At 49.1% G+C, this 12,021-nt stretch overlaps 1 protein-coding gene across 1 annotated transcript in view; it reads right to left on the reverse strand.

The window, feature by feature from the left end:
• The window catches only part of Qsox2 (quiescin sulfhydryl oxidase 2), a 30,065-nt gene extending 24,807 nt beyond the window's left edge, over positions 1-5,258 (reverse strand). The window contains 1 exon segment of the mRNA XM_038337591.1: positions 4,943-5,258. Coding sequence (XP_038193519.1) covers positions 4,943-5,243 — 301 coding nt within the window. The 5' untranslated portion in view covers positions 5,244-5,258.
• Positions 5,259-12,021: the final 6,763 nt, after the last annotated feature.

Raw genomic sequence — 12,021 nt, forward strand, 5'->3', positions numbered from 1 at the left:
AAGGGCATGAAGAGTTACTTTGCCTTTCCTAGGGTCCCAGTTTTTTCTGACTTTTACCCAGACCTTCTCAGAAGTCTGCTCTGCCATACAAAACCATGGTTTGTTTTTGGTTTCTTATCATTTAGGAGCAGGATGGGCACTGTTTACCAGATCACCACCCTTTTAACGTCCTCTGGACCTGGGGTCCTGCCTGGGCTCTCTGTCCTTGCTGTGGCCAGTCATAGGGACAACTCCTCAGAGGGCAACACTAGGCTTCCCCAACTGCCAACCCAGCTCCTTTAGCACGGGCAGGTTAGTCCTACAATTACTTTCTCAGTACTGCATGCCCCTCTAGGAACAGGGCCCTGCCTGCACTGTGCGCTGCTCCCTTCAATCTAGCGGAGCTGGGTGAAGAGTGTGAGAGTCAGCTCAGAGCCCGCACTGCCAACTGCCAATGCTGAGAGAAAGTTCAGCTCTACACTCAAACCTGCCCAGCTGCTTCTCCAGATCCTGGTGAGCTGATAAGGCACCTGCAGAGCCACACTTGGATAAAGTGTCCCTTAACGGAGGGCACCCTGCGGAAGCTGCAACAGACGGCAGTGACAGTTAGAAACTGTGAAGCCTGAAGCCCGAGGCTGGCAGATGGACAGTATTCACAGCAAACAAAAGACACAGTACCTACTTCACCAAAAATGGGATTCAGAACCCTGAAAAGGCTGGCTCTGGGGTGTGTGCCTCATTCAGCAACGCCTGCCTTGCCTAGCCAGGACGCCATACTAAAAGAAACCGAATGCAAATTGCTTGTTTGCACCAGCCAGGCTGTCCCCTCTATTCTGTGGGAACGGGGCCCCCACTGGAGGGCAGAGGTTGCAAGAGGGAAGGATAACTAAATTACAAGTGACTTCTGGCTTGTACTCAGCTTAGCTATTTTAGTACTACATGCTTAGAAATATCTGTGAAATAATTATGATACATAGTAAACCAAGTTATTTCAAATTTATTTGTCAAGTAATTCTACTGCTGAATGAACAGATTTAATTTTCCCCATTACTTGTCATGTCTCAATGGAAAAGCAGAGGAAATCTTGATTTGTTCTAGAAAATGATTACAAGTGAATTAGCTTCCAGGTTCAAATACAAGGCAGGACTGTTCTAGCTCTCTTATGGCTTCTTCACCCTCACAAAATGCTGGACAGCCAAGCCCACATTTCAGACACCTAGAACCTTCTCTGACACTTGATACCCACCAGTACCCAGGATCAGCAAGGGAACCAGGCCCTCACTCTTCCCCAGCCTCACTGGGAGTGGCTGGGTCTCAAGGTTCTGCATTCTTAGCACTTGGTTTATTTAGTCTTGGTAAGCGAAAAACAATGTGGCCCTAAGCACTCAGGGTGTATGGGGATGGGGCAACCAGCTCTGTTGGTGATGGTAAAGCACACACTGCAGAGACAAGGAAGGAACTGCTGTGATGACTGGGTCTGGCCCACGACCCGGGACCTGACATGCAGTGGGGACAGTCCTCTCTCTGAGTGGATGGCCAGCCTTGTTAAGTACAACCCACCTGGCTATTTGAAAACACCCAAGCAGCTGAGGCCCCTGACATGCTAACTGCAGCTGCCTTGGAGAGGAACGTTCTCTGGCCAGCTGGCAACTGGTCCTGGCTAATGGTAAGGTGACCAGATGGCTGTGACATACACCAAAGAGTGGTTGCCCTTTGTAGCTTCCAGGATTCTGGGCCCTGCCAGTCCTGCCACACCCCTCAGCAATTACTGTCACCAGTGTTCCTCTCTACTTGTTCTCAGTAAATAGATAACAGGCACCCCGTAAATACTAAGCAGTCATCTTCAAGAGCCTGTGTCCTAAGCAAGCAGAAGACACCATGGGAATGAGGAACCTCGGGGAAGGTACAAAGGCTCAGCTACTGCTGGCAACAGTGACATAGCACTCAGCCCTCCACCTGTGGATGGCACACTCTGTGCCCATCTATCTGTCCAATACCTCCCACTCTCAATTCCCAATGTCCTCCAAAGAGACACAGAAGTGTGCCAATGGGGTTCTAGAATCACCTGTGCCTGCAATTCGGCCCTGGCCTGTCACTTAAGTACCATCACCTACAATATAGAGACTGGCTACCTCCTTGCCAAGCAGTTCTAAACTCATCCTAGATGCTGTGATGATGACCTGCCAGGTCTACTGTTCCCCTTCAAGACCTTCACCAAGAATTTTAGGGCCAACAATAGATCTGCTCTGCTCTCCAAGGTGTACTGAAGGGGAGAGAAGAGCCCCAAGATCACAGAGAGCTCAGAGGGACACAGGCTCATTCTTCAGGCACATTCCTGTTCTCCTAGGCATCTACACAAATCCTTCACTGGCCAGGAGAGAAAGCACAGGTGCCAACTGCCAATCCAGATTGAGACAAACACAACAGCCTGGGATAAATGATTTCAACAGAGCTGGTTTTGTTCAGGGAAATACTTAAGATGGGATAGGCCTAAGCCATGGCCACATAAGTACTAGAACAGCCTTTAGATCCAATGAACAGACCTTTTGTTAACCTATTTCTCACAAGGAAGCCCACTATTTCCCCCTAAAAGTCAGTGAAGAGCCAAAGAAACACCTGCGTAAGTTTCTGAGGAAGTAAAAGGCATCCTGAACCAAAGACACATAGCTGGGGAAGCCCTCCCTCTACAGTAGGGGCTGCGGGGGGGGGGGGGGGGGGGACACGACCATTGGGTGCTATTTCATGGGGACAGAAGAGATACCTAGGGAGAACCCAATGCAAGGCCCATAGACTGTGTGGCTAAGCATCCTCCCTGCTGCTAGATGACCCAGGCAGGGAGCCCTGGCAGGGAGCATAGGCAAGTAGAGGCCCGGGCAGAGGGTCTAGTGCTTCCCATATTCTGCACAGAATCCCACAAGACAAGGACACTACAGAAGAGGAACTGAACTCAGTATCCCAGGAGGACAGGGGTGAGAGTCAAAACCTTCCCAGGGGGCTGGAGATATGGCTCAGTGGTTAAGAGCACTGGCTGCTCTACCAGAGGTCCTGAGTTCAATTCCCAGCAACCACATGGTGGCTAACAACCATCTGTAATAATATCTGGTGCCCTCTTCTGGCACGTGGGCATACATGGAGGCAGAATGTCGTATACATAATAAATAAATAAATCTTAAAAAAAAAAAAAAAAAAAAACCTTCCCAGGAAGTGGGACATGGCAGACATCACAAGGGACACTGTCTCTTCTGCAGGTATCTAGCAGTTGCGCAGGATCCCTTACAACAGGTGATCTGACATCTTTGGAGCTTGTGCTGACAGGATATTGGGACCCACCCAGAAGCCTAGGCTGAGCCCGATAACATGGGTGTCTACCAAATTCCCAGGTGACTTACTTCACACTCAAACATACTCTGAGGGCCCTGCTTCCCTCCTCAGGTTCTCACCTGCTCCTGCCAGTCAGCTCTCTCCCCAGACCTAGAGTCAGTCTCAGGCCCTTCCTCTTGGCAGCCAGCCACTCTTTCAAGGCAACTCCACTTCATTAAGTCAACCACAGCATTAACCGTGGGTGTTTACTATGGCACTTTTGGAACGCTCTTCCTTTCAAGTTCCAGGGACATCTTAACCCCTTCTGCGGCTGCTGGTCTGATTACAGAAGAGCCCGCTTATAACATCTGGTGTGGCTTATGACATCTACAAGCCTGTTATTAGATTGAAAGTCAGAACCGAAATAAATAAAAGACCTGCCAACAAGTCCTGCCAGGATCACCTGCATGTCCACTGACAAGTATCAAGAACAGAAAAGCCCTCTCTACTATTGAGTGGTTTTGAAAAAAAAAAAAGTGAAAAGCAAAACCACAATATAAACTCTGTCTTTTCAGTCACTGGTCTCAGTTTCGGCTAGTGCTTGCCAGGGACTTAAGAAAACTTGAGATGGCTTGGAGGTTAAAAACACATTCTGTTCTTGCAGGGACCGGGAATTGATTCCCAGCACCTACATCTTACAGCTTCAGAGGATCCAACACTTCCGGCTTCCATGAAAAACTGTACACATCTACACCCACATAATTCAAACAGAATAAATTTTAGGAAGAAAGAAAAAGAAAACCTTCAGACCCAAGAGAACAATTCCATTAGATTCTACATAAAATAAAAGCCTAGCATTCAAGAAGCAGGAAATCAGTGGATTCTAAGCCAGCCTAGGTTACACTATGAAACGCTTAAAAAAATTAAATAAATAAAGTGCCCCAACAGGGAGGAAAGATAAGGTAAACATCTTAAAACAGTCATTTGCAATTGTGTACTTGGGAAAGGCTCTTTGCAGATCTGTTGAAGAAAAACACAGTAGTGTTCAACAGCAGACCTAAAGGCAAAGGTGCAGGAAGAAGAGCAACAATTTGTTGTCTTGCCCTGCGAGATCTGTAATTAGAGGTTAGTTCAACAGTAGTAAGCGGCTGGAGCCAAACCTCAGCCAGTGCTCGGAAAGCTACGCACCAGTCACTTAAATCCCACTTTCGGGAGCTGCTGGAAGAGGTCTGAGGTCTGCAAACGTAACTCAGCACTAAGAAAGGCAGGATTTCTCAAAAGCTATGGTTAGTGAACAAGAAGCCCAGCAAGAAGACGCTTTGCAAACTTTCTGCTTCTGCAGAGCAGTCCCCAGAGTGTCTGGGTTTCTAAGTTTCTCGGCCCGAAGCCCACCATATGGCCGGTTACCTAGCAAACCAGGTTGGGGTTTGACAGGAACGGGGACCCTTCCAGAGTGGAGAAGGTGGCAGGCTCTGAAATGCAATTGCTGGGGACGGGGAAGGTCAAGGCTGGCCAGGGAGGGGCCAGCATAAGAGGCTGGGGACAGGATGAAGTCGGCGTTCTGAGAGCTGGCGACCTCAGGAAAGCCATCGGCCCCCGCGGAGGCTGCGACCCGCACAGCTGTTATGCGGGATGGCCGTCGGCCGGCGCGCGGGACCCTCACCTCGCACGTCCGCCGCCAGCGCTCGCCAGGTGGGCGCGTAGCCGATGCAGTGGCCGCACCACGACGAATGGAACTGCACGAGCCACGCGGCCGAGCTGTTGCCCGTGGCCGAGCGAACGCTGCCGCTGTCCAGCAACCACACGGCGTCCACGCCCACGCGGTACAGCCGCGCCGCGCCGCCCTCCCGGGGCCCCACCGCCGCCACCGCCGCCAGCAGCAGGAGCAGCCGCGCGGCCCGGAGAGAGGGCGGCAGCCGCGCTTCAGCTCCAGGGCCGCGCGCCACAGCTCGGGCCGCCGCCATGTTGGGAGTGCCGCCGGCGCGCCGACCTTTCACCCTGGCAACCGCCATCACGTGCTTGCGCGCGCCGGTCCCGCCCCGGGCATTGGCCCCGCCCCCTATCAGCTAGTCCTCTCAAGGACCACCCCTCGTCCTTTTCGCGCCGCCCTCGTGATCTGGCCTCACCCCGAGCCCTGAGCACTCCAGGTCCCGCTCCGTTCTCTCATTATGCCCCGCCCCCGTCCGCTGGCCCCGCCCCAGAGCGCTGGCCCCGCCTCACTCCCTAGGCCTGCTCCGCCCCCGTATTTCTGGCCCCGCCCCAGCTTTGGGTCACTGGTGGTCCTGCCCCAATCTTCGTTCTCTCCCAACCATAGGTACTTGTCATCCAAGAGACTGGGAGGCCTGGGCCTAGGTAGCCAGATTTAGCAGGGACGTAGCCCATGCCAAGATGAATATGAAGTTGTGTAAACACCACGCCAGAAGTTTCAGCCTGAAATGCATTTTTAATTGGGCATAAGTAGACTCTGAAACTATTCTCTTATGTACCTGAAATTGAAACGTAACATGAATCCTGGATTTTATAAGCCAACTGTGATTTTATCTGTCAATTTCAAACGTCCACGATGATCACCTTGACCTTTTTATAACCCAGAGGATATGGTAGAGTCACAGGGCAAAATCAGATGGCCTCCTGCTAAGATTATAGAAGGGAGACGTAAACCTGACTCTTTTTCTTTTTTTTTTAGGCAGGGTTCTATGGCTGGCATGGAACTTGATATATAGCTGACTCCTTGTCCTCCTGCCTCCCTAGCCCTCGCCTTACAGATGTGTACCACCATGCCTAGCTTCCACAGCTACTTAAGTCTATTTCCCCTGTGCTAACATTCTGCTCTGTGCCAAACACTGGAGAGAACATATAATCCAAGCCAAGCCCCAGTGCCCAGGGTCATATAGATCAAGAGAGTGAGTGGGGGCTGTTGTGTATATGTGAGCGTGCAGGCATCTCTTTGTACAAAGTTCCTGAGATGAAGGCTGCTGAGCCCTTGGGAAGCAGAGGGAGTGAGGGTGGGGGGAATTGGGGGTGGGGTGGGGAGAATTGCTTGAGGCAAAGGGAGAGAGACACTTGGTGGAGACAAAAACTGGAATGATCTGGACAAGGCCTGTCTGAGGCAGAAGAGCTTCAGGTCCCAACTCTACCAGAAGGCAAGAAAGTCTAAGGCAGGATAGGATAGGGAAATGCATCCGGGATATGAGGAAGTGACTCTGGCTGAAGTCTGTCTCGACTGATAAGAATTCCAATATGCAATTAACCTTTTGCTAACACACAGACAACATTTTCAAATAAGGATGTTAAAGCAGCAACAAGCCATGTTTGGACTTCTCAATCTAAACCTGCAGATTTCTAGGAATCTCACAAGGAACCCCATTTACAAGAAAAAATGTGTCTCAAACCCCTTGTGGCCCAAGGTTTTGTTTTTAACAGATTGTAATGCCATCCAACGCGCCATCAGAACCATCCTATAATCTCACTTATTGAAAAGGGGAAAAGAGAGAAGGGGAAAATCCCTTAGGAACCTGCTGAGCAAGAAGTTCTGGCAGCCTCTGAAATCCTATACATGGCTATTGCTAAACCACTTGGCTATGACTGTCTTTGAGAAGCCAACACTCCGGCTTAGGTGTGCCCTGTTCTTTCTCTGAGCATCCCTCTGTTAACCACTACGGCAAAATGTTGTTGTTTTCTTCCAACTCTGCTATCATCTGGCTAATCCTGAAATTCTTATCTATGGCAAAGTCAAGGACCTAGAGTTATCTAGATGGAAATCCTTGAAGGATAAGGAGACTCCTCAGCTTGCTAGGGACCACAAGGGCTGTGTGTCTACTGATGACAAGCCCACTGTTCTCCCAGTCCATGGATGTTAGACTCCTAGGGCAGGGTTCAGACAAGAGGCACAATTAGAATACTCTGTGATCCAGGGAGTACACGGCTCTCATCCACTTGTAAAAGCCCAGGGGCCTTTGGGTGTGCTTTATGAGAGTAACTGTCATAGAGGAGCAGGGCAATGGAACCCTGGGGGTTTGGGAAAGTCATGTGACAGTTTGGTGTGGAAAGCTGAAAGCACAGTCTAAGGGAACTTCTAGCAGGTCCCTGACAGAGACAGACGACAGGAAAATCAAAAGTACGGGTTAACTGAGAAATAACCATTTTCTATGAAAAATAATGACTTCTCCTGAGGCTTATGTCAAGATTTATTGACCCAAGTGGTACAAGGATCAGAACCAGGGCGGGTACAGCCTGAGACCTTGGAGGGAGGGACCTTGAGCTGAAGCTCACCAGGGTCAATACATATGAATGCCAAAGCACTCTGCTCGCACCCGTTAGCTAGATGAAATGTGTCTAGCACTTTCTGTAGATATACTTTCTCTCCGCCCACAGGAGTAATTTTACGGCTTGGCTCCTGCATCTGCGGCAGTCTTCAGAAAGCCTGACCTGATTCTCATTAGTCTCCCATCACCAGCTCCCCTTCAAGGACACCGTGCCAAGGCTATCGCCTGCCTCACCTTCTCCGTACCCAGGTAGGGTGGCTCTGGGGCCGTCCTGGCTGTACGGTGTGTATAGTCCTAATGGGCCTAGGTTTCCCCACCAACCCCCATGAAACTAGACTGGGCAGGGACATGGGGGTGCTATGAAATTTGAGGCAAATTTGCAAGGTTTTAATGGGGGAGATTTATTGCCATGCCAAACATGTGTGTGTAAAATACATAATTTCTCTCACTCAGCCTCATAAATCCAAAGGGGTTAGTGATAATTAGAAAAAAAAAAAACATGTAAAAAAATTACAGACGAATTCATTCCAAAAACCAGAGGGCAGTCAATAGGAAAGCTGTAGGTCAGAAATGTGTCTAAAATTATGTACACAGGCCAGGCGGTGGTGGTGCACGACTTTAATCCCAGCACCTAGGAGGCAGAGGCAGGCAGATCTCTGAGAGTTCAAGGCCAGCCTGGTCTACAAGAGCTAGTTCCGGGACAGGCTCCAAAGCTACAGAGAAACCCTGTCTCATAAAAACAAAAACAAACAAAAAATTATGTACACAGAAGAGTACATATTCCCGGACTGAGCTAAACCTCTTTTGTGTTCTGGTACCAGCTGGGAAGCCTAGTGCAGGATCTTAGCTGGCAGATCCCTGGAGCCACATTTCTACTGGGCCTCCTGGACAAAAGTTAACTTAGTGAGCAGCTCATTGGAGTTAAAGGGCTGGGATGCCTCTGGGGCCAGGTTAACTGTGAGTCTGCAAGGGACTTCACAGCAGGGGCCTAAAGGAATTTAAGTGGTCTGAAAACCAGCACCAAAGTGTGCAGCAGAGGCAGGACGAATCTGATGGCTTGCACCAAGGGGCTTGCCTGTTCCACCTTTTTGTTAAATTTGGGTTCCCTAGAGGCGTAAGCTAGTCAGAGAAGATCATGCCTTACAGCTGGGAATCTGAGCATGGGTGGGAGAGGCCACCCATGCTCAGATGGATGTGCACTGGAACTCACATCCCTAGGCTAGCAGGATGCTCACCTATCGGGAATCCACACCCACAGGGGCCTTCTTCTCACCCAAGAAATCAGCTGCACAACTCTGTGACAATACTAATATCACTAATATGTACAGTTTTTAAAAGAAAAACTATCGTATGTGAATTATACCATAAAATTTGATTAGCAGCCCTGTGGTGGTACATGCGGTGCCTTGAACCCCACACTTCAAAGCCTGAGAGAAAGTATGGACAGTCTGCCCAGGGCAATACAGACAGAGCCAGCCTGTAATGGGCATGAGAGAATCTCACCCAATGGACTGCCAAATATAGGTGATCATTGGGCATTACAGGTTGAGACAAAAGGCGATCTCTGTGAGTTCAATGCCAGCCTTAACTACAGAGTGAGTCCCAGGACCGTCAGGGCCATTACACTGAGAAACCCTGTCTCCAAAAAAAACCAAAAAGTCAAAAAACAAAAACCGCTTGGTTAGAAGAGTCCAGAGAGATGGCTCAGCAGTTAAGAGTACATGTTGCTCTGGCAGAGGACCAGGATTTGATTCCCAAGTACCCACGTTGGTGGCTCACAGATGTTTGTGACTCTAGTTCCAGGGACTGAAACCCTCTTCTGACCGCTACAGGCACCAAGGTACATGCATGGTGCACATACATCCATGCAGACAAAATAGACGCAGACTAAAATCTTTTCGTAAAAAGTTTTTAAAAGAGAGTGGAAGGGCAGGGGTGGTGGTGGGTGGGCGATGGGGCTCATAGTGGAACACTTCATCAGCCCTACACTAGGCCTTACATTCCATCCCCAACACCGGAAACCAGTGTTTAAAATGTAAGCTGAGCACCGCAGGCCTGTGCTACTCAGGAGGCTGAGAAAGGGGGATTGGAGGTCGAGGGAGTTCAAGGCCAGCCTGGGCGTTTCCTAAGAACTTGTTCCTCTAAGTTTCTTTCTCCAGATGCTGATAAAAAGTAAACGGGGCTTGTTGAGATGGCTCAGTGGGGTAAGAGGTGCTTGCCTGCCATGTCTGATGACCTGAATTTGATCCACAAAATCCACGTGGTAGGAGAGACCTGCCAGTTCTATGACTGCACACAGACATTGTGGCAACCGTTACACATACAAGTAAATGAATGCTAAATAAATGAAGAGGGGGCTAGGAATGTACTTCAGTGTTAGCACCATTTTCCTAGTTTGTGCTAAAGCCTTGGTCCATCCTCAGTACTGGGTGGCAGGGGGTATCTTGGCATATACAGAAGTATAAGATGAGAAAGAAAGATTTTCTGAAGATAATTTCTTCATATTTTAGACTATTTACTGCAAGTAGTTCCTTTATTTTTTAAAAATTTACATATAAAACAAAAACATACATATTACCTGGCTACTGTGTTAAGTGTTCTACTGCTTTCATGCATGGAATTTCTCATGATCAGAGAACTCAGTTCCCATGGTCATGAACTGAGCGCCAGCTGAGTGACCCAGCCTTTTCATGGAGCATAAACCAATGTCATCGACACAGATTACTCCTAAGCACAGTTGTTAGGATTAAAGTAAGACGTGAGCGAGGCTGAGGGACAGAAGGGGAGTGGGGGAGGTAGGAGATCAGAGGCAAAAGGATTGAATGTTGTCGAAGTACATGATGCACTTGGGAAAACAATACCTTTATGAGATCAAGCAAACATCAATAAACAGTGAATTAAAACAAAATTTAGTAAATGAGGGATGATAGATGAATAGATATGCACACTCATGTATATACAAACATGCACACACGTACACATACATATGCACGCACATGCTGATTTAAGACATGGAAAAGTAACCTCTAGAGTCCGACCATGTATGTGAGCCCCATCCCACGAAATCTTGCTCAACCCTGATGCAGAACACAGAGTCAAAAGCTGCTCTTCTAAAAGACTTCTGGGTTTGTGTAAAAGCCACTTCCTTTGGGGTGTGTGGCAACTCATGCCCATAATCCTAGTACCTGGGAGGCTGAGGCAGAACGATTTACTGAAATTTGAAGCTAACCTGGGTTATAGAGCAAACCCAGTCCATATACAAACACATACACACAGTGCCACTTCCCCAGGGTACTGAAAACAAGAGACAAAGCCGCATGAATAAGATGTACCAGGACACCCCTCACCTGCATGGGCATCCAGGCGGAGGAGTATACGGGGGTTTCCAGTACGAGATCCTAGAATCCCTAAAGACAAGCCCGTGCCTCTAATCACTCTCTGAGTCCCAGAAAAGCCTCCGAGGAACTAAAAAAGCAGAGAGGTTTCCACTGTTGTCTGAGGCTGTATGCACCCAGCAACTACAGTTGGTTGGGACAGCACTTGGCTATGGGACTGCTAGGAGTAAGTGTCAGGCACCTGTTCTCCCTCAGGAACACAGCAGAAACCACTGAGGGAGGTGAAGTTTTCCCTGACAGAAGTCACTGCTTTAGTGGCCTGTCTTCACCTCTATACATGCCCCCAAATTGTTCTGTTCTTCTAGGGGACTGACCTAAAGTAGCCCACCTAGGGCCGTTCCACTTCCTGTAGAGATCTGCTACCCTAGACCTCCTGGTGAGCCCAACCCCAGCTGGATGAAGCCCTGGGCACTGAAACAGATTTCCTCCTCTCTTGATTAAGCCGGTGGCTTTTTTTTTTCCACACAGCAAATCCTGCGGGGTTGGATCAACAAGTCCTGGATGTGTGTCCTGAGGGAAAGCTGGCATTCTTGTGGAAGATAGGCCACTGCTCCTTATACCAGAGCCACCGGTGGTCACTTGCCCACACTCCCAATCACATTCTGGTCATTCTGTCCTGGAAAGGCCCCAGGCAATAAAGGATGGCAGTCTAGGCCCTTGTCTAGTCAGCCAGGCCTATAAGCGGACAAGACGTCTTTTCGGGCCCAGTCACTGTGTTCCTGAGAAAATTATTGTCTCAGAAAGCCCCATGAGAACAAAAAAAAATCAAGAGCAGAGAGACCCTCAGCCAGCCCTGGGGACAAGCTCTAGGCCTTGTCTGTCAAGGGTGACCAGGTATCTGCTCCCCATCTCCATGGGATAAAACAAATGTCCCCTAGTCACCAAGCAATCTGTTGGAAACATGAGACAACAAGCTCGAGATGGGACTGAGAGATGGTTCAGTTGATAGGAGACTTGCCCTGCAAGTATGAGGCCCTACATTCAGTTCCCTGAACCAGTGTTTATAAAACAAACAAACTGGACACAGACTGCTCAGCCCTGTAAAGCCCCTTGCCATGCAAGCCTCACTGAGCTGAGTTTGA

The sequence above is a fragment of the Arvicola amphibius genome, chromosome 7 (genome assembly GCF_903992535.2).
Source record: "Arvicola amphibius chromosome 7, mArvAmp1.2, whole genome shotgun sequence".
Taxonomy (NCBI): Eukaryota; Metazoa; Chordata; class Mammalia; order Rodentia; family Cricetidae; genus Arvicola; species Arvicola amphibius.